General features: G+C 30.7%; 1 protein-coding gene across 1 annotated transcript; it reads right to left on the reverse strand.

Moving 5' to 3' along the window:
• Positions 1-1,173: 1,173 nt before the first annotated feature.
• Positions 1,174-25,074, reverse strand: LOC147068427 (uncharacterized). Its single transcript, XM_085952983.1, has 8 exons — positions 24,871-25,074; positions 9,995-10,584; positions 7,176-7,259; positions 6,895-7,050; positions 5,572-5,733; positions 4,087-4,210; positions 2,007-2,289; positions 1,174-1,535 (listed from the first exon to the last, which is right to left on the reverse strand). The coding sequence occupies exons 1-8, from the start codon at positions 24,958-24,960 to the stop codon at positions 1,174-1,176; spliced, it is 1,851 nt and encodes a 616-aa protein (XP_085809109.1). The 5' UTR covers positions 24,961-25,074.

Here is a 25,074-nt window from a genome sequence, read left to right on the forward strand (position 1 = left end):
AAGTACAGTGTTACGCTAATTCCATGTGTGGTATCTATCGACATAATATTATGAACTATGTGATTTAATACTAAAAGTCGTAAATACGATGTAAATAGTAGGTACCTACTAATAAAAATTCGGTAAGTATTCAATTTATGAACAATAATTTACTGTGGTTTTAATCTTTAAATTTGAAAAATATATTTTTTAATGTTTTTAGATAGGTACGTATTGATTAATTTAAACGCTTTAAAATTATCAAAAAAATGTATTAAATTCTATGCTTCATAATATCACTACACTTCCCCTTAAATCACAATTTTACTATAGCGTTCAACGCATATGACATACGCATCTAAAAACTCAATTGTATACATTCTCAAGACATATATCAATTCATTGTATATACTATTATTTTGTATCATTCAGTGATATGATACAATGCAACAGTATTTAAATTTTCACGTATCATCAATGTGTATCAATATCAAAATACATATAAGACAAGGAATTACTAGGTGTATACGTTCTTAAATTTGGCCACAATAATTATTTCATATTTGATTGCAGCAATGAGTTTATATCTGATTTTGAGTTTTTGTTATCATTAATTTGGTGATAACATCTAAAAAAGATACTGCATTTTGAAAATCAATTCACACTCTAAAATTACAGGAATAAAATATGCATTTTCTTTTTATTCCCTTTGATGTTACGACTAAAAACCGACATTGTATATATTTTTGTATCACATTCTCATACCACATAGGGCAAAATTTTCTGATTTGCAACAAGTCGATATCGGTAATTACTCGCTTGCGTTCTGCGCATATGTGAAATCACATACAAATTACGACTGCATTTAAGCATGCGTTGAACGTAATAGTGTAATCTGATAATTATTAATTAATAAAAAATACTACTGATTATAAGTAAGCATATGTTTCTTACAGTAATTAAAATTTCCCGCGTCGACATCGGCTACCTACTTTGGTTTACAATATTATATTATAGTTGTATAAAATTACTTTCCATAACCAACCCAACATAATTATTGATTATTAAAAACTACCTTAAAATATCCATAAATATTAAAACTACCCCTACACGTACCTAATGATTTATTATTAAAGGCACTTTCAAATATATGTTGTACTCCAAACATAGTAATATAATGTACTATGTCATTGTTTATGGTTTCTTATTTGGACTGACAGTCGACGTAGGTTCTGATTTAAGCGGTAAAGAAACGTGTCCTGGCATAGGTCTCCAATCATTATCTTGCCCCTCTAAGAAAAGAGACTCTGAATCAATTCTATCCGACGCGACATCGGTTTCTTTCTTGGAACCACCTTCAAAGAAATCAATTATAGGATGATAATTGTAATTAACTCTCCTATTGAGCGAGATATCTTTCAAAATGGCTGTCCCGTGCTCGACCGGTGTTGATTTCGGATAATATCGTTCCGTCGTGGGAGAGACATTTTTAATTGTAAACTTTGACGTTGACATTTGACGAGTTTTAGGCGTTGACGATCTTGTAGTCATAGTTGCTGGCATTTTAGGAGAAGAATGATCATAATACTCCATTGAATCATTAATATCTTCAAACGACTCCATGTTAATAATCGTTGGGTTTTCATGCACGTTTGAAGCACCTACAAGTTGATCTCCTGCTACATTAGAATTCTTCTTTCTGATCGGTCTTCTATTTGATCTTTTCGGATTATTATTTTGATTCGATTGTGATCCTGTGACACCTCGTTTAAAATGGGGGTTTAAAAATGGTTTATATTTTATTGGAGTATCAGGACTTTTTAAAAATGTATTTAATATAGGTCCTGGTGGTTTAGATGGTGGCTCAAGATAGCTGGGAAGTCCAGCACTAGTCGTTACACCTCTAATCGGATTTGGTTTTTTTATACTGCGTATATTTGTACCTTGCTGTTGAAAATCAGTATGAAAATTGCTATTGATGCTATCAAACTGATTTGAGATAGGCATATGTTTTAGATCATGTAAACCTGGGTCATCGTCGTGGAATTGTGGGCGGATGAAGCTGGATCCTGGTATAAAATTTTGACTGTCGCCTAGTGCAGGGAATGTTTCTATTGATGGCGCTATTGAAAACGTTGAGGTATGGATGGAGTGGCGAATTGACGGTTGGATGTTTTCATATGGATTGACGTCGTCGTGTGATAAATCTTCTCCTGGGAACCGTTCAGACGTGGTTTCCGCCGGCCGGTGGGCGTGTGGTGGAAATGAAACGCTGTAGCCTTCTATGTGACACGAGCAGCATGTTGGTACCTGAAATATTTTTTTTATTATGAAAACAAGTGTTTTAAACTTAACGCTATGATATTACCATTTCTTTGATTTGCTATAATAATTAATTACTTTAAAGCACATGCTAAAAGCAGAAAATATCACTCTTTTTTCCGTATAATTAAAAAAATATCACGAAAATTCTTCTTACTAAGTAAGGTCTACGGTAATCTCTTTCGTCGTTTGAACTATTATTTATCTACGTACTGTATTTAAAATCTATTTTTGAAAAAGGAATAATCTTCTAATGGGGTTTAATAATATTAAGGGGGATAGGCATATTCATATTCAAATTAAAGCTTTAAACAATAATCGATCAATCCCTAACTAAATACAATTTGGAAAATAAAATATATGTTTTTATTTCAAAGAGATAGCGATAAATTAGAAAAAACGGTTAAAAATAAGGGTTCGGCTGTTCGTTATTTGAATTGTTCCAAATAGTTTCTTAAAATAAAATTATCAATTATGCGTTGTTTAATAATTTTTCTTGGGATTATTGTGTCTTTTTGTCAATTAATTATCGTTTAATGTTTTTTTTTTCAATTTAAAAACATCGATTTTTACGAAAGATAAAAATGTATTTTATTTTGTTATTGATGAATAATTGTATCAGGCGATTACGAGGACCTATTCAAAATATTTTTTGTTAGATATAGGTACTTTACATAATATTTTAATTGCCTTTTAATATTAAACGACGATATTTCATTAAATAATACATAAGCCCCGGGAACATGATATCAATTTAAAACATGTTAGTACTGTAGCTTAGTCGATAGATATTTCGGTTGTCATACCACTATAAAGACTACATAAATAAATGCTTTGTAAGAACTTTTTTCAGTAAATACGTGGTCTACTTTCAATATATGATTTGAATTAATATTTTTATTGTGACAAATTACCTATTTATTTTGTTTATAGATATTATCTTGATGAACAATGTGAATAAGCAAATAATAGCATTTTAGTTTAATATAAATTTTTAGAATACTTTTTTTAATATTACAATACTATTTGAGTACTTATATAATTCAAGAAGCTGGTATTTGGTGGTCAAAGTATAATAAGGCGCTGTAAATACTTTTTGATACGAAAAAATCAGGTGGCATATAAAAATACAAAGACTGCGCTGAATCGGCCTCGCGCGTAGAATGCTGGAGGAGATACCAACAAGGCGGACTATGTACGCAAGAAAAGATCTGAACGGCCGAAATTGAGATGGCTGGACTGCGCCATATGAGATTTAAGAATGCTTGGTTTAAGCAACTGGATAGTATCGGCGCTGTATCATCCAGGATGGAGATTTTTTTTTAAAAAGGCCAGGACCCGCCAGGGGTTGTAGTGCCATAAACGATGATGATGATAATTTGTATAATCATTTTTTGAATTTGAATTAGTACGTCTTATCAAATGATTGATTTATAATATAAAGTTCTAGTCATTATGTCAATACAGATGAGAATAAATCAGAATCACAAAGTTATATGATAGAAAATTTGTTTTTCATTAATCACAATTCCCTAGATGTAATAATAAATTGATTTATACATATAACAGAGGTAATACAGAGTGCAAAATTATTTTGATTCTGAACACATTAAAAAAAGAGCAATGGTAAATTTTATAAAACTAATCATTTCCTTCTTATAAACTTTCAATAGTTTGACTAAACGAAAGAGAATAATATTAATCTCTAAATTAATAATTTATAGCATTTACCATGAATCGACTAAATACCACATAATAATAATGTTTATAAATCGTCTTATTTACCTTGAATATATCCATATGCAGTCCATTGTGCTGGTCCCAGGTCAACAGCCGATGGTAGTTGTAGACTTGGACACACTTCGATTTAAAATTATCCGTGAGGTACGTGCAGGACTCACGCGGCCGTCTGAAATCAAAGTACGACAATGACAAAAAGCTCAACGGTTTATTTATTTGTGATTGAATATGCTACGTTCGAAAGCTTTGTTTAGTTTTTTTGCTGCAAATAAAAACAATTTCAAGTTATACATATTTATATTTTTATAAAAATCGATGTTTTTTAAAATAAATATAAAAAATATTAAAACGATGAATTAGTCAAAAATTGAAAACTTAATAAACTAGATTTTAATAATAAATATGACCAGAAATATAATGTAAAAATAAAATTACAAGATGAAAAGAACTTTTTATTTACAACGTTTTTAAATTTTCTGTTGAATCATATAAACTTGACTTGACTAGCTTAAACGATCGAAAAAATTTGTACTTGATAGAAATACTGAATAATGAAATGTCATTTCATATTGATTTCCATAGTAACGCACGCATATATTAATCATTTAGTTGCTAGGCAACCAATAATGGTATCGACATAACTTTCATACAAAACAAAATTAACTGAAAATGAATTAAATTCTACTGAAAGATGGCTAAAAGTATTTAAAAAATGCATTGGCATCGTGTTCTGATATATTATAAAAGTTTCAAATGTCTAGCTAGTCGGGAAGTTAGTTAAAAATCTGCGTGAGTAGTTAGTTAAAAGAGCTAAGAAAAACGTTGTAATAACGTTATTCGTAACATAAATATGTATCAAATTCACATTTTTTTACAATTGTAAGTTTATCTTTGACTTTAAAAAAAATATATGTTTTCAGATACATATTTATTAATTAATACAATTGAAAATATAAATTATAAAAAAATGTCTCAAATTGCAAGCTTCATATTTTTCCGCTTGGTGCCTGTGTTGGTATAAGGACCCCCTTAAATTATCAAAATAAGAATGTTGGAAACCCATGTAATATTGGAACTATCCAGGTTGATGATACATGTAATTTACATACTTACAGTTCTACAAATTTATCTAACGAATGGTCAAAAATGGAACTACGAACTACCATATGGACGCCGTTTTGAAAACGTCATTCGAATGTCAGATTCTGTTCAGTTGCGAGTCTTGATTGGGTAGTTTTCGATTGTGGCTCCTTCATCAATTCTTTAGATAATTTGTAAGTTTGTACATCGTCGATGTAAGTATTGACAATATTTTATCTATTTTACAGAGATGTTTTTGTGTGATATTTGTATTCAAATTATTTAGGCATTGCATTTTTAAATGATACATAAATAAAATATCATTCTTAGCCCGGTATACAGTAAGTTGTATCATTTTACCACATCTAATATAAGTATTAGGAATATAATAAATTTATTGAAAGAAATAAAAAAATATATGATACTGCACCCCGATGTTTTTATACTTACAAGCATTTTTCTAATCGCAAAGTTTGCGTATGTTCTCCTGTATTGACGATATATTTCCATTGACCGGAAGTAGCACGAGCTTTTTGTGGTCTGGCATATTTGACAGTACTGGGACACATGAATCCAGCTGCACCTACAGGGGATGTTACGCCATCTTCTCGTCTGCAATAATTAAAACAACAAAATTTTGAAACAAATAGAATGGGTAATATAAACTAATATAATATGCTATTTTTACATATTTATTAGAAAGGTCCATTTATTATTATTTACTTTAGGTACATTATAAATAAAAATGATTTCAAGTCTTACAAATTTTTATTTTTTCATAAAAATTCATGTTTCTCAAAATGAATATGATTTTTTAAACTATGAATTACTCAAAAGTCTTTTCAATATATAAGTAACTAACTTTAAATAATACACATGGCCCTAAAATTATAAAATGGGATCCTTTTTTTTTAAATAAAATTGTAAATTCATCTTTGACGATTATAATAGAGTTTGTGAGCTGACACTGCAGCCCTCGGTGATTGAAGTAGTCCAGAAAAGACGCTTTGCGCGGATGGGATATGTGTTCTGGATGCCGATTGGTACCGGAAGAATGCTTCTGGCACAACCTGAAGGGTTCCGTTGCCGTGGTCGACCTTCCATCACCCTGCAGCGATGATACAAAAGTAATCTAAAAGAGATCTACTAAGCTGCATATGTCACAAGGCAGGAGGCGCAAGACGTGGCGATAGACCTAAGGAAGTGATGCGACCATATGCTTGTCCTATATCCCCCAATTCTGGGGCAAGTTAAATAAAAAACATTTTTATTTTTAATGTTTTTAGATACGGATCAAAAAATATCTCAAATTGCAAGCTTTGTATTTTTGTGCTAGGTGTCTCTGGTAGGCACCTTAATATTAAAAATAAGACTTCAAAATTTTCAGTGCCAGCTAAGTGAATGATTTACAGATGCTGGAATTGGATATAATATATTGTGACCTTGTGCTTAGGATGACCACTGGAAAATGAAACGATGAAGTAAATAATTAAGTTCTCTAAATTCAACTACATCATTAAATTAAAACTTTCCATAATAATAAAATAATGACTTATTAAATATAGTTGTTTAACTAGGGATACGGAGCCCTATCTTTCATATATCTAAGTATTAAGTACGTGTAACAAAATTCAAATATTTTAATACTACTCTAAAAATACTAATGTAATCTCACGAGTGAGAATAGTATAAGTATTACAGCCATCTATCGGTAACTAGTTGAACAAGAAAGTATATAATTTTATCAAAGAACACAACCAATGCTGCAGTTACCTGTTCATGTTGTTGATGTAATGTTCCGGTGTATACATATTTTCTTGCTTCGCCGAAACACCGTCGATGGCACTGTCGGCTGAGACTTCTGGAAAATCTGCCAAAAGCGCGCCCATCGCCGCTTGATTTCGTCGTATACTATTTGATATTGCCTCTCTATCAACAAATAAAATGATCAACTATGAGAAATAAATGTAGTACATACATGAAAAAATATATTTAAACTACAATATGTTTACCTTTTTTAAATTATTTTAGAATATAATAATATATACACTTACACGGGATAATCCAAACTGTCGAGACATAGTGAATTCGTGAAAAGCTCGCATTTTTGCTTTGCCATTTCGAGGAGTGTTTGTCGGCTTAATGGTGGAATTTTTCTACGTTGTAAGACTGGAGTAGACGCTTGCTCGCCCATTTTTCTTCTGGACATCCCTGGCGTCATCGCATTGCCTGATACCCCATGAACCCATGGAGGCCTAGCAAGGACTACTAGATTTCCTGAAAATATAACAATCATAATATAGGTATTTTATATTTTTTCATAGACCAGAATCAATGTCGATGGATATTTTAAGTTGTTGTTGGTTGTTCGCTGATGACTTGAAACTCTTCATGGAAGTTGTCACCTTGGACGATTATATGTTATCGTTTATCTCTCGCGAGTATTATTTTTCCAATATTCGATGCATGGCAAAGATCTTTCGCGAATACCATTCTGTAAGGGATCTTGGCAATAAGTTTGACAGTAAACTGCCATTTATCGTACTTATATACAAAAATCTGTTAATTGACGTGCACGCCGTCGTCTATTGAGAATTAAACCATTTAAACCTAATCTCAAACAATGGTGGCTTTAGGTACGTGGAGGTCTATGATGAAGGCACCTTGTAAAAAATTGTATCTGCGATAAATCGCCTATTACAATATGACGTGGTTTACATGTAAATTGTACGTAAAACATTTCACCGTGACACAGTTCGTCGTGAGCTTTCTTATGAGAAAGAGATGACCGTATACTATACGGTCTCCAATTGTATTAGATTCAATATGAGCATTAGTTCAAATTTTTTACTGATTTTGGCAAAATTTATGAATTCAATAATGAAAACCTAACCTAACAAATAATCCAGTAGATATATCGGCTGTTTTCAAAATTTGTTTGCTGTTGGCGTCCTGTAAAGTTTAAACCGACAAGAACCGTAATTTATTTAGACATGAATTTTATGTCAGTACTATACGACAAAAAGAGGTTGGACGGTCTTTAATACACGGCCACATATCTCCGATACCTACAACATTTCACGATTAAGTGTGATACGGCGAACTGCATGCGTACAAGTTTCCGGACACAATTACAATGCGTATTACAATACAACAATAGTTTTAATTGATTTTTTTTGCTTCAATTATTTTTAAAACTAAGATGTCGATACTTTCTAATGAAGCGACCGCATCGCCTGATTCATTTAAAATCGCCACTGCTCCCAAAAGTTTTAATTTGTATTCGTTCCATCATTCGTCACCGTTTATAATGTGCCGCCTCTATGCAACGCATGACCTGCCTACCCCCAAGGCATGTCACTGGTCTTCACAGCGGATTTAAATGTTAATGAATTATTAGTCTAATCTACAGCTAGATATATGTAGATTACTTATACATATCCACATTTTAAATCGTGGCATGATAATACAAAATTTAATATAAAAAAAATATACTTAAATAATATAAAAAAATAACTAAAATCTACTTCCTATGGTCCACTAGTATCTACTAGTATAAGTTGTCGACAGAGTCAGGGCGCCACATGATAACATAATTATTTGACATATCATTCAACACTTTTTATACTGTGATGAGCTTAGTTGTTCTAAATTTAAACACTTGACAATTACCATCTATACTTAAGGGGGGACATGCTCGTCGTAGGTCAAAATTGAGTTTTTATTGTATTTTCAAACCATGATCCTGGACATTCCTTAAACGATGTAGATAATCTATTTATATAATTTTGAAGCCTTATTATCCCTTTATAGTTATTTTAAACATTTGATGACTGCATAAAGTATTTTTGTTACATAAAATAGTATTCTTTTAAACCTCTCGCTCTAATATTTTAGAATATACTCCCTACTTCAATTATAGTTTGTTAATTTATGGCTACGGCCGAATGTTGTAGCTTAACCACTGGTGAATGACAAAAGAAATGGCGTATTTCAAAAAAACACTACCTTATTCTTAGGTCAATAATTATTATAAAGCAATCATTATTCATAAGAATTTTATCACACTTGAATGGTCAAAGACATGGCTTATAATAAATATTTTTAGAATCATCTTCAAATGAGTTAATCTTGCCAATTTTTTGAATAATAAAATGCCTAATTCTTGTCAAATTTGGGATCACAGAGATTATCAATATAATTTTTTATCGTGAATATTTTACAAAAATTATCTCGTGATAAATTATACTAATGGTTTTATAAATGCGTTTAAAAATTAATAAATGTAAAAAATCTTAACACCACTGCACAGTTATGTACCGAAATATGACTATATTCTAAAACATTAGAGCGAGAGGTTTAAAAGAATACCATTTTATGTAACAAAAATACTTTATGCAGTCATCAAATGTTTAAAATAACTATAAAGGATAATAAGGCTTCAAAATTATATAAATAGATTATCTATAACGTTTAAGGAGTGTCCAGGATCATGGTTTGAAAATACAATAAAAACTCAATTTTGACCTACGACGAGCACGTGGGCCGTTTCTGTGAACTTTGTGCATTTATTTTTTAATTCGTTACATTCTAAAGAGTATTTTGGTTTTCCATTTTAAGGGTATTTGAAAAGCACACCCAACCATTTTAGTGGGTTTTGAAATTTACCCTAATTTTGCGGCCCACATGCCGTTAAACAGATCAATTTTATTTATTCGCCAACTGTAAAATTTGCGTATTGTTTTTTAACCAATATTGTGGATGTAAATCTAGGCTCTAGGACATGTTTCCAAAGAGTTTACTATATATATACACACATTAATTGTAGTTTGAATCTATTTTAATTTCAGTGTATAATTTAGTAAAGTAGAACGCGGCTATATCATAAAAAAAAATCTTACCATTTCTATCGATGTATCGATTAAGTGCCCTCAGTTTTTCTGCAGTAGGAAGATCCTCAGATAAAAATGATGTATTATTTCCCAAAAATGATGTGTTACTATTAAACACTAATGAACCATTTATTATCTCTGCAGTGTACACAAGGGTCACGGGAGCTTCTGTAGTAGAAATTATATCATTATCCTCATCAACTATTGTGTTATTTTCTTTTACGTGTCTTATATTATCGTGTTTATTTAAATTCATGCTAGCGTTTTTAACTGTCGCTGATAATAATTTCGCAGCGATTTTAGTGGGTTTCGGTGTTGTTGCGACTATTTTTTCTTCTATAGCTTCAGCACGTTCGCCTAGCTGCACGAGCGCCTTGAATGATTGTTCAATTATCGGATCCAGGTCTTCGTCACCCGAGAACGACCTCCTCAGCAGCTGAGCCTGCGGCGCTCGGTCGGTTTGGAGTTTTTGTTGGTCCTTTGCGGCCCGGAACATGTTCGCGATATCGAGCATTATTGGCAGCATCAGATCGGCCGTCACGTTTGGGTTATTTCCGAACATCGCTTTGACCTGTAAAACGTAATTTTATAATAATAAAAAAGTATGTTATGGCGAATTAGTGCTGGGAATATTGACCGCAAGACATGGCGTTCTGTGGTTTTTTTTTTACTAATTATTGACTACCACAGCGTAGAAAAATACCACCATAAATAATCTAAACGTAACGGTCGAATAAGTTAACTTAATATTTATTCAATGAGTCATTGCCGACTCAAGTAGAAAGCCGATAAATTCACAACGACTGGTCCTACTTTTTCCGCCCCTCCCCTTGTTGTCTATGAATAACCTGTCATTGCGCGTCGACATTGACGTCGCATTGACGCGTCTGTCGTGTTTGTTGGTTTAATTTGGATAGATGAGTTGCATGATAAATAATACATTAGCATTAACACACCTTCTACAATGTAATGTATAGGTCAATGCTACACATTTTTTGTAAATCCATATTACCACCGGTTTTCGTGTAAAGGACTAGTCTGACTTTGACAGCTGATGAATAACAGGAATGTATAATATTATTTATAAATAACACTGATAGTTAATATATTTAATTTGAGAATTTTTTATAATTCAATTTGAAACGAGAAAGGGCGAATCAATATGTCAAGCAATCTGGGATCTGATTTTGACAGCTGAACAGTGGACCACTCGTTGCTTGTGCAAAAAGATATGCTCAGGTTTTATTAATCTAAAGATGGCGCTGATGAGTACATCCAAAAGAAAAATTCTACTTTTACAATATAAAATTAGATTTTTTCCGATTAATAATTATTTCAAGAATCTTCTGTAGTATAACCTATATAATTACCCTCATCATTAAGACAAGTTTTGTTTCCTTTGCGTGTGTTATATTCAAGAGACAATCAACAACCTGCATACAAATGTGTCTCATGTTTGTTTGAAAATCAACGTTTAGGCACAGGTAAAACATTAACAGTATCGAAAGCCTTAAATACCTGAGGATTCAAATAGATTTTTTTTATACAATGATCGATATTTTATCAGTGGGTGACCATACTACGCGATGAAGAATATCTGAGACTTACAGCTGTAAATTCTAAAATTTTACGATTCTATTCCCACAGCACTGTTTTACGGTAACTATTTATAGCGGCTTAGAGCAACCATAATAAACTGAGCTTCAATAACATGTGCTTGAAAGAATACTGGATGTGCAGTAGTATTAGTTTAAGCCCAACAAATAAATAATAAGATAGACTATATTATCGTCAGTGTTTTGTAAAAAGGGCGAGTCAACCATTTTGGCGAATTTGAGATTTTAATGAAAAAACAATATGTACCTCACTAACTTTGTTGCGTAAAAATGGCGAATTTGTGTCTCTACAGGAAAATACTTTAAAACGATAATCGTGAGGGCGAATATACACTTAGTATTTTGAATAAAAAGCGAATGTGACATATTAGGCCTTTTATAATATTATATTATAATGCATATTATAAGGACAGTATTCTTTCTAAGCTTTATTATAAACTTGTTAGACATTTATAATCATTCACGGGTAGTTAACATATAAATGTCAAAAGTTAAAAATCCTCCTCCTGTAAAATAGCATTTTGGTTAATTCGCCATTTTTACAAAACACCGACGATATATAGGCTCTTGTCACATGAAATATGAAGAAGCTGCGTTAGATGAAGCTCGGTCACATACGAGTAGTACGGATGCGTTAAGAGAGATTCTGGCTGGCCTCCCTGTATGCCAAGCGAACCGATTTACGACATCCTGGAAATTTTCATCGTATATATACGATACTAATAAATGAAATGAATAATTTCTAACCAATGTGTTATCGCGTATACCGGTGAAAGATTACCAGTGAGTCTATTCTATACACACGGCGGCTAAAGTGATAAATATTATCACTTTATCATATGTATGTATATAATTGTTACAATAAGTTAGCAGTCCAAACTGTAAAAACTGTCTATCTCACTCTAAAAGTCAACCCAGCCAAGAGAGGGGATGTTAAAACATAGCACTTTTTGACAGTTTAGACGGTTAACTTATTGTAACAATTAACCTCCTCAATATATAAATATGATAAACTACCGTCGATAACTGCCTCGTGTATAAAATATACCCACTGTTAAACGGTAGTAAACTATTCATAAACACCGCGAGCAGTATACACTTATACAATAATGTTGTACTAATAATATTATTATGACATTGCTTTTGATAAAAACATACTTTACAATAAATACGGTACACGAAATCGATGAAAAATTAAAGACACACAAATAGTTTTAAACAATGTTCGTTATTTGCGACATCAATAATTGCATATTATTGTGTACCTACATTAATACTCGTCATTTATATATTTCTTTATAGGCCAAGATAAACGTTTAATAATCATTTAAAATCAAGTCTCCACCACTGGACTAAGGGTATTTATAGATTTATTTACAAATCCATTTACTTAGCAAACAGTATTTTTTTAATATATTAACGAAAATTATTTTAACCGACCAATCAACGCTCAATCTAAAAAAAACCTTCGATGATTACGTAATATGTATAACAGAAAAAAGCTATTCAACGATAAAGGCTTTCTTAATTACCACGTGAGAAATGTTTTCCGTTGATTTTTTGTCCGTCCGGAGTATAAATAAAATTTTGCAATGAAAATTCAGATAATTTTATATGCAAATATACATTTATATTTCCCACGTTCTTTTGCTTAAACGCCGTAAAAATATTGCTAAGTATATACGCATGAATGCCGTTTTTCAATTGATTTTTGTTGACACATAAGTTTTCATAAACAATGCAGAGTAATTAAGTCTTAGAAAATGATACCGCTCGTAAGTAATATTGATTATATTTTTTTATCGCGCTGTATAGCAATCTATTACAAATAATGTATTCTAATACTATGTAGATTATCCCTCGAGTATTAATGTATAATGTCAATAATTATTACTATCAACCAATATTATATTTAATTATTTCACATAAACATCGTAATTTTAGATTGATGGAAAATCAATCAATTCGTAAACTTTATGGGAGATATTCTCCATCTTTTCTGCTTCATAAATATTTATTTGGTGATAATTAAAATGTGTTATTGCAAGTTGTAAGTGCTGATTGCTTCATATTTGTTTTTATGTTACTAATTTAGTATATTTACCTTAGTGTTCTTAATGATGTACTATTAAATATTAATATTCAATTTCATTCATTTTGGTGTAATTGTTATTGATAAAGTATTATTTGACGAATAAGTCAATGTATTTGTAGATTATTTGTATCACCTTTTGAATTTGTTTTGATAAATTTCTGTTTTATAAAGATTATTCAGTTGAAAATGTCCCTCTCTGAGGCGGACGAAACCGGTCCAGATTTATTTATTAAAAGTGGAACAATAACTAAAAAAAATGCGTTTTAATAAATTAAATTAATAATACTATACATTTTCACCATGAATTGACAGTTAACACAATAAAAGAAAATATGAATGAACGTCATTCATTGTTATTGCACTTTTCATTTTTTTTGTTGTAAACACGTGTATTATACATTTAATTTAATTTTCACTTAAGTAAAATATATTCGATAAAACTTTCCATTGGACTTTGCTATGACCCAAAATTATTGAAACATGTGGAAATGAAATAAATAAATATGTGTTTCGACTTTCATTTTTTTTTTAAATCGAATGTGTTTAATACTAACGGTAATCAATATTAAATTCACTCACTCATTTATCTTTTTTTTTTTTGTATTTCGGATAAATAAGTTTACTATGGTAATACATTATGTGAAATAGCAATGTCACTAGATATAATAAAGTGTGATGTTTTAAGAAGTTTAACTATGGTAAAGTTATAATCACCTTATTAAACGCTGATACTTTTGCGTGTTTCATTAAGAGCGTACATAAGTGAAACGGGAAATAATTTTCAACTGTATGTAGAACGAAATTACGGTCGCGTTGTCATTCGGAGAGCGATAGTCGAGGCGTCTGCACGTCAATTCGTTTTGTCATTTAAAATATTCTTAAATCGTGTAAAGATGACTAAAAAACTTTACGTATGTACTTAAAAAAGAAAACATGTCAATGAATATACTATTATTATTACGAATATAATAATATACATAACATAAAAAGGACGCATGTTGAACTTTTATGACAAATTATATTTCGTTCGTCTTCTGTCATTTGCACCCGCGAGCCGCATTCTGCGCATCACCTAGTGACGATCTTTTTAGACCATGCCTCAGCTGAGGTGCCTTAAGGGGGATGCTTATACTATCAGAGGCGAAAAGAGGCACCTAACGGAAAAATACGAAGCTTGCAATTTGAGATTTCTTTTGATAATTTACAATTTCAACTATAGTAATTAATAAATATGTATCTGAAAACACTAAAAAGATTTTTTATTTTTTTTTAAATTTAGAGATAAACTGGCAATTGTAAAAAAATATAATAAAATGTGAATTCGTTGCAGGGTCAAATCTTATTATTACATTTTATTTTATGGTCATAATTGTCATTAAAATTTAGTTTATTAAGTTTTAGATTTTATGTGGTATAGATTTTTGACTAATTCATCGTTTTAATATTTTTTATATATATTTTAAAAAACATCGATTTTTATAAAAATATAAATGTGTATAACTTGAAATCCTTTTTATGTATATAATATATAAATAAAAAGGATTTCAAGTTATACACATTTATATATTTTTTTAAATCGATGTTTTTTAAAATATATATAAAAAATATTAAAACGATGAATTAGTCAAAAATCTACACCACATAAAATCTAAAACTTAATAAACTAAATTTTAATAATAAATATGGCCATAAAATATAATGTAATAATAAGATTTGACCCTGCAACGAATTCACATTTTATTACATTTTTTTACAATTGCCAGTTTATCTCTAAATTTAAAAAAAAATAAAAAATCTTTTTAGTGTTTTCAGATACATATTTATTAATTACTATAGTTGAAATTGTAAATTATCAAAAAAAATCTCAAATTGCAAGCTTCGTATATTTCCGCTACGTTCTCTGCTGGCATGCGTCTCCCCCTTAAGTATTATAGGAAGACGATTTTATTTTGATATATGATTATTATCTCGGTTAGGATTTTATTTATTCGTGTATTAAGTGTATATTATTATAATATATAGAATCTTAAGTCAGCTTATAGGCGACACTTTTCCTGTGTAACGATGGTATCCTCCGATCCTCTATGTTGTCCAAAAAACAAAATTTGCCTATTACCTTTATTCCGTGATTACATTATTAGTGTGATAGGAATATAAAAAAATCACATTTTCATGCATAATATGACGTGCAGCTAATGACTTGTTTTGTACCGTAGTTCTCGTTGTTCAGTACTGTCAACGACCTTTCGTCGACTAGTAAAGCTCAATTCAAAGTTGATGATAATTACGACTATTAAATTGTGCAATGACGCGTGCAAGTTATTAAAAGTTTAATCACTTTCATAGACGATTTAGTTAGAATTTACCGTTTCGTATATTAAGAAAATATAAATAAGAAATCATTCAAAAATAACAAGTCATCCGAATACCGGCTGAGGAATGTATTTTTTAAAACTGATTTTCAGTGGACTTATTTATCTGTCGTATGAGATTGACTGTCACAATAAAAATAATAATATATTATAATATAAAACGCTTTCTCCACTATAATATAATATATTTTATTTAAAATAATATGTATATTAATAAAAACATTTCTGATTAAATGAGTATGTAGGTAATGTCGTTTTATAGAAACATATTTTAAAAATACCACCAGTTAACACTTATATTCGTTAGGGTACTGCTAAAAGATTACAAGTCTCGAAACCATGCTGTCTAAAGTCAGGCATAATACTAACTTCTTTGTGCTGTTTGTGCATGTTCTATATATCGAATGACCTTGATTTTGTTTTCTAGCATCTCTCTCTTCTTGGTCGTGCACTCATGACTGAGGATCTTGACCACATTTAAATTTCGCCATCCTTTGAGCGACCAAGACTTTCCATCCTTCTCGATCTTCCGCTTCTCTCAGGATAGAATGGATGGTGCCCCAGTCAGCTCTTTCACTTGGTCGCTCAATTGCAGACGCTCATATTTAGCACTTAGCATACCTACATACAGCGCTCGAAATGGAAAAGTTTACGAACCGGAGCGCTCGAAAATTTTCTGAGGATATTAACAAGGCTATCAAATGTTATGTGTATTTTATAAACATAAGTGTGCTAGATTTTTTGTTATATCTATGGCATATCTAGTTCAGATGTCAAATTATTTTGTCCGTGAGACGGAGAGATAACTGTATATATTTCACGAACCGGAACAGCGCTCCGGTGCGTTCCGGTCCATTTCGAGCCCTGCCTACATATTTATATATAGACATAAATTATTTATTGAAATTAAATTAAAATATTTTGACATAATAAAGGTCTTCTTTTCAATTGATCTGAATTTTGTATACTTCCATGTTATTCGTTTTTGCGCCTGAATTTCAACGTTCGTCACCTATAGACATTTTTATAACTTATAAACGTACATATACCTTATATAATATAAACTCTGATGTGTACAAAAGGTATAAAAAAATGCTATAACTTAAAATTATATAGTCGACAGTCATATTTGAAATTGTAATAATAATATTATTCTATCATTTGCAATACTGCCGTGAACTAGTTGAATTTTTATCAATTGCATACCTAACCTAGAATATTTAGAAGGGTGAATATAGTAAAAAAAAATACCTACTTATAGAATTAATAATGAACCATTGAAATCTTCGAACAAAGCTATATACTGGATTTAAAACCAAAATGTATAAGTGTATAAGAATATAGTATACGTGTATAAGAATATAGTATCTACTCTAGCTGCTTTTGGTTATATTAGGTACCATACGACTGCTTATTCTCCAAACTTTATTTAGGCAAATTGTTCAGGAAGGAGAAAAAACCTAATAATTTAACAATCGAGCGGAATTTAACAATTCCAAAAATACACTTGGCAATTATTTTTTTTCAAATAAGCTGCATTATGAATTAATACAAGATTTTAGCTTCCATTTTATATATAAAGAAAATTTATATAATGAGCGGAGTTGTTCCTTTTATGATATTGAAAATTTGGCACCTGCAGTTTTGTTGTTTTGTGTGAAGAACGATAACGCATTTATTTATAGGTTTAGGATTTTGCAATTTTATGTGAGCATAGAAAACATGTTTTATAACAAAATGCCATCAAAATGTCATTGTTGGTCAAAAGTGCAGTTAGCTGGTTTGCAGATTAAGCAGTCGTATAGTTACTATAGGTATATGAAACACCTGCATAATTTGTGTAAAAAGAAAAAAATAATAAACCCCTTCGCATTTACTGTTGAATTATTACATATTACCTAATCACACATAATCACAATAATGAACCAATATAATAAATACGTAGAATCATTATTAGCAAAGCCGTGTATTTAACCGGCAATAATATTACACTTGACATTCATGAGAATTTATTTTATTACGTAGCAGTGCGATATCAACGGTCGGTCAAGCGCGAAACTCTTTTCAGTATCAAAATAATATTATATACTTATGGTTATTCAAACAAGAAACGTACAATTTTGATCTAACAACACTTTGACTTAATATCATTCCTGTTTATGTATTTATCCATGTGTTCTCCAAGAATCTTTGTGGTTCCCCACTAGTAATCTCAAATCAATCCATCATCTCGTAGCTCCGACGTTTACGTATTTAGCGGCCAGTTGGCTAGAAGATGAGGCAGACCAGGCCAGACTCTCTTGAGATATTTTAAGCATTTAGATGAGCCAGATATAATATTGCATCTTCACTTTAGAAACGACGAAAGACTACGTGATCTGCTCTCCTATAACCTCATTTCTGACCATGGCCCCCACATACTAAAGCGGACCCCCAGACCAGGATGTTGGACGGGCCCCCACCTATCACTAAAATTAAGGGAAGTATGGTTTTCTACAGTAATGTTCCCTAAACGGTATTTTTTGGAATCCCAGGGCTCCACAACGTAAAATTAAGGGCATTCCGTGTATTTTTAGGGATTTTTTGTATTTTTAAATAAATCCACCTGAATAATAGAGTTCTCGACACTCAGCATCATATTATGAAGCACTGATGGTGACCCTTTTTGTAGTAGCCAAGTAACATGCAACCCTTCGACATATTTGATAAATTGCTATTTATATTAGTCAGGAAACGCACTAAAAATAATTATAAAATAAAAGTATACACGTGAATTATCATTTAATTATATCAATCATTGTATCACGTCAAATTGCATCGCAATCGCATAGCCATATATTTTAAAATATTAAAATTCCTTGGCAACTTTTTTAAACTATTAAAGCTGATTGTGGTGTGTTTATCTCACTTAACTGGTTGACCCGCCACGCTGGGCCCCTCCTAATCCCGGGCCTCTAGGCTATACCCCTGCCCTTGTGAGGGCCATGTTTCTGACACAAGCACATCCATTATCTGGCACAACTGCCTGTACTTGATACTCAGCATAATAGAGCCTCTGCACATGCATGGATTTACTTACAGCAATGGTGTGTATTTTAAACCATCGCGATAATAACTGTTTGCACGTAAAAGTGCTAACTGTCTCGCTAGTCTCATTCTTCAAGAGTAAGCGAGACGCGATGTTGTCATTGTATAGTACTATTTGACAGGTAGTGAAAATCAGCAAATCTCAAAATGAGTCTGCGCATTTTTTTACCCGCAGATTCGCCACTATCGTTGGAATCGCAGGCGCAGTTATCGAACTCATCCAACTGTCTCGTGAAAATTCAGAAGCTTCCGAACTTTTTTGATTTATGAATGCAATCTTGCAACTTGCATGATAATACATGCTTACACATTGTATTGTTATGGCCGCGATAAAACGTACTTTCAGCAGTAAATCCATGCACGTGTATACGGGGTATACGGTTGCTCTTCATAAAGTGGCATGACTTGCTACGTCACTACCATAAAGCACCACCATCAAAATGCAAATAATATTGAATAGGTTTCATTTGGTTTGATCAATTACACTGAGACTCCCAGTAAATATTATTAATAGTTATTAAAATAACTAACTAATAATAATATAATAATAATAATAAATAATTAAATAACTAACCATCCCGTAAAACATGACCAAAAGAATACAAATTAATATTGAACAGGTAACATTTCGTTTGATCAAGATACATTGAGATTATTAGTAAGTTTAAATAATGATTAATAACAGTCCGTATTTCTCGGGCAAATCGTGCATTTTCATTGTAAATAATAACAAGATGAAAAGAACTTTTTATATACAACGTTTTTAAATTTTCTCTTGAATCATATAAACTTGACTTGACTAGGTTAAACGATCAAAAAAATGTGTACTTGATAGAAATGATACTGAAATGTCATTTTGACATGTCATATTCGTTTCCATAGTAACGCACGTATATATTAATAATTTAGTTGCTAGGACCCCAGATAGCAACTAATAATGGTGTCGAAATAACTTTTCATACAAAACAGAACTAACTGAAAATGAATTCAATTCTACTTAAAGATAGCTAAAAGTATTAAAAGAATGCATTGGCATCGTGTTCTGATATATTCTAAAAGTTTCAAATGTCTAGCTGGTCGGGAAGTTAGTTAAAAATCTATTGCAAGATTTGTACGGGGCAAAGAACCACCGGACGACGAACCACCGGACAAATAAGAATACGAGCTAAGAAAAACATTGTAAAATCATAATATAATGTGGCTTTTATAGATGTGATTTTGATCGTTTACAGTCATTTCAAATCATAAAATATTTTAAATATGTAGATTATTATGTAATATTTAAAAACGAATGACCGCCTTTCATAATATATTCTTAATATGTGGATTTTTAAAAATAGACATTTCATGTTTATTTTTTGCAAATACTTACACAAAATTGTGCAATATAATTAAAAAAAATAAAGCTTTTTTTGAAATTCTATACTGTTTACACAACATTAAGCTTTCGACATGAAAATTTAGTATTTTGTTTAAACGATTTGTTATTCAATAAATAGTAATAGATTAAAAGATGTAGCATTCTCTATATAACAGTCATAAATTGGAACATTTTTATGAAATATACTCTACTTTACGGATACAAAGCAGACCGCAGTGTATGCGATGGTTGTTGGATCAAAATTCTATAAGTACAGTAAAATAATTTTCTAAAATGTTAGTAAAATTATGAATATGTTTCAGAAATCTTTCACATTAATATGTATATTCAATAAAGAATCACATATTAGTATGTGTTATTTCATCATTCAAATATTAACAAGTGCAAGTACGTTAAAATTAAATTTTGAAGAGATCCTAACGTCATACCTAAATGAAGCACGATTAGTTCGTAACAGTTGTTAATACCTCGCTTAAAAATTTAAAAAAGACTGTTGCCAATATTAACAGAATTTTAAATAATATCTCAGATGCATAATATTAGAAAATTTTGGTATCATTTGTAATATTACTTAGGTAACTAAGTATACACACATTATATACGTTCAATAAAATAATGTATAAGTACCTAAATCTTGTGTTATTTATTAAATATGTATTCACCACTTTTATTCTATGACATATAATATTTACGATAGCGGTAAAAAAGGGCCAAAGTAAAGTATACTGATAAATCTCAAGTGTGAACAAAACACGTGTCGTAAAACAATGCAATAATCACCAAGTAGTCAGTTAATTTTATAAATTATCATCAATTACTGGTATTTCAAAACTGATATCCCAGTATTTTTTAATAACGAAATACCGGTTTATAAAATCAGACAATACCAATATAGGCATTCGGTGTTGACAGTGTATTTTTATGTGTATCTGAATTCGTGGTTGAATACTGCTCATTTGTATAACCATTAGTAACTTCAGCCATACTAGTGAATATTTAATGATGAAATAATAATCATACACTATAATGGACTTGCACGTGTCTAATTTTTCGATGGTTATCTACTAAATAGTAATTTATACAACAATGGAGAAATATTAAGTGAGCAATATTGTGTTTAGATTTACTTCTTACGGGATAAAATAAAATAAATTGCTATGTGTAAAAAATATAATAAGCTAATAAAACATTAGGTGGAATAGTTGGGCACATCCACACATACACATTTAAGAACACTTCATAATATAAATTTATTGATAGATCGTCTAAAGATCCATATTTAATATTTGCTCATTTTTTTTAAGTTAACATATATGTACCTATTTATCATGGGCCCCACAAAGGGGGGGCAGACAGGGCTCTAGCTTTGGGGCCCAGGCATAGTAGTTAATAGTTAAAAAAATCACTGCGGCGCTATTTTCATTTGGTCATAATACAATTTTAAAAATATGTGATTGTGCAATGCAATTTGTTGTGGCATGGTGATTGATATACTTAAATGATAATTCACGTCTAGAATTTTGAAAACGCTACCTACTGTAAAACTTCACACTGCCTTTAACCTTGGCGATACTATAGGTGGACCCGATAAAGATCCTGGCCTGGAAGCCCGCTTCGGTATGTGGGGGCCATGCTATTTTACCACGTTTTTCTTAGCTCGTATTCTTGTTTGTCCGGTGGTTGTTTATCTAGTACAAATTTTGCAATCTATTTTTAACAAACTTCCCGACTAGTTAGACATTTGAAACTTTTAGAATATATCAGAACACGATGCCAATGCATTCTTTTAATACTTTTAACCATCTTTAAGTAGAATTTAATTCATTTTCAGTTAATTCTGTTTTGTATGTTTCGGAAAAAATTCGTTAAAAGTAATATTTACTACTCACTATTATTGGTTACTAAGTGGGTCCTAGCAACTAAATTATTAATATATACGTGCGTTACTATGGAAATCAATATGAAATGTCAAAATGACATTACAGTGTTCTATATTTATTTATACCTACATAGAATTGTCAAGTTTATATGATTCAACAGAAAATTTAAAATCGTGGCATATAAAAAGTTCTTTTTATCTTGTAATTATGTATATTTTTGCTCTAAAATGTTAATACTTTAAACATTTTTCTATATCTATATCTATTGGTAGGTTTTTTCCACATATTTCACGAATACATGTATTCAATAGTAAATACCAAAATTTACAATTATTGGCATTTTCATTCGATATTACAATCCCTAATTACCAAGTAAATTATGAAACTCTTAAAAAAGGTCTTCATTCATTGTTTCATATATTTACCTACATAAATAATATTATATATATATATATAATACGAGTATAATATCCACCTATGTATTTTTAATTTAAATCTTAATAAAATCCGCTTATTGACCGATAATTACTACAGAGTAATTAATTACCAATTCGTGTTCACTTTGACGTACAAGTTAATTGCTCAATCTTATTATATCTCCATAGTTATGCAAATATAAACGGAGAGAAAGATAACCAACGCGAAAGAGTAATTAGTTGAAATCTTGACCGCGGAAACGAGATCGCAAAGCGTATTTACCCGCCAATACTAAATGACCGAGAAGGTATCAGCTGATCGTTTTGTGCTGATTTTGAACGAGCTAGGTATATGCATTTTTTTAAATAATAAAGATCACCAGAGTATTTTTTATTCGTGTTACATTCATCGTTATTATCTATATTTTATTAAATGATTCTTTCTAGTAAATATATTATTAATATTACCTTTAGAATGGACCACGGAAAATTAGCTGCATTCACAATGATCTGCGTACAACGTCATTCGTCACTGTTCTGGCAGAAAACACTAATTCGAAAAAATGACATATTGAGTTAGTTATAGCAAAATGTTCCTTATTTCAAACTTCACCGTCTGGAAACCTTCTTAATAAATAAACATTATTTTAAAGTCATTTACTTAATAAACTCACATGATAGACCATTTCAAACATTTTAACAACTTCAAAGTCAAATTACTCAAAACTAGTATTCTCCAGTTAGTGTGTTCTGCCAGAACAGAGACAATATTATTATTATTTCAGGTATTTCATGATGCCTTTGTTTATGTACTTTATAGTACCCGCATTTACTATGAATAAATAAAAAAAACTTGATTTACCAACTCATTAAATTGGCAGTGAACTAAAAATTATAAAGGATACACTACAAGTCCAATTATTAGATACAATTTGTAGTGAAACAAAGTGGTCAATACACAATTAGTAATCTATTATTTATAATGGTATGGCGCTTATTACCATAGGGGGTAGGAAATAGCTTATTTAATAACCTCGTGAATATTACCCGCGCCTGTTAGTGTCCGGGTACGCTTTAGACTAAGTTGGAGCCTATCCAAACTATATATTGTGGAATACTTGTGTATTTTATGACAGTCAATATTTAAATGGATTTAATAGATATAAAAGTTTATGAGATTTAGACATTTAGATATTTCTAAAATATCACCACCGTGTAATAATTTATTTGTTTCCTTATATGTCATAATAATTATATTAACCAATAATAAAATTGTTATTTTTAAAAAATATTACTCCTCAGATGATCAGTCGTATGACTGCAACAACTCAAAATTCACCACATCATAAAAATTCAATGTTAAAGTATTTTATGTGTATCTCTGTAATGACGTATGTAATGCAATTCAATAACATGTCATATTTTTTAAACTAATTGACAATCGAATCTTCAAAAGCGTCACAATAATTATTCTATTATTCTTTTTTCAAATGAATAATACAAACATTTAAAAATATATATCATTTCCGTAATACAAATACATGACAGTTTTTTTCAAGGAGTACCAATATTAATATTGTTAGGGAAGTATTATTTTTCGACATACATAGTATTATATTATTAGTGTTTATATAATGCGTATGTATGTCAATACTTTCCCGTGATATGAAATAAAGCTCATGACGTAATTTATTCAAATGCCAATATTAGGACATCAAAATATATTTTGCCGAAATAAAAATAATATTTGTGTATATATAATATACCTATATAATTATAGGGCTACCATTATACCATCCATAAGTGTTATGGAATATATTGTGTAAATAAGATACATAATAATAAACGCATAAAAATTAACCTTTGAAAGTTGATCTAAATTTTTGACCCATTTCATAATTAAATAAGAAATAATTAAATGTCTTGCAAATTTCGTACTACTAATTAATTATTTTTATTGGGTATTTAATATTTCTTTTTGGTAATTAATAATAATATGGAAGTACTCACTTGAGCTAGATTGAGAGCAGGATTCCTGGCGTCAGCAGTGAGCTGTTTACCAACAAGCGACGCCATCGTCAGTCTCTGCTCAGGAGTCATGACCTTCAAAATCGGCAAAACTTCAGCGAACTTCCGTTTCTGATCGCTTTTCTCCAAGATCTTTACGAGAATTGCTTTAATCTGATTTTGCTTGTTCCTCAAATGATGAGAAGG

Source organism: Rhyacophila brunnea, unplaced genomic scaffold (assembly GCF_057557595.1).
Source record: "Rhyacophila brunnea isolate RB1 unplaced genomic scaffold, BYU_Rbru_1.0 scaffold_3, whole genome shotgun sequence".
Lineage (NCBI taxonomy): Eukaryota > Metazoa > Arthropoda > Insecta > Trichoptera > Rhyacophilidae > Rhyacophila > Rhyacophila brunnea.

Excerpts from the sequence above, each read along its gene's own strand:
- LOC147068427 (XM_085952983.1), bottom strand. The coding sequence starts at position 24,960 with ATGACTCCTGAGCAGAGACTGACGATGGCGTCGCTTGTTGGTAAACAG. Across the intron at positions 5,734-6,894 it reads TACATCAACAACATGAACAG|ACGAGAAGATGGCGTAACAT; the intron begins GTAACTGCAGCA and ends TAATTATTGCAG. Across the intron at positions 4,211-5,571 it reads TTGCGATTAGAAAAATGCTT|ACGGCCGCGTGAGTCCTGCA; the intron begins GTAAGTATAAAA and ends CTTTGATTTCAG.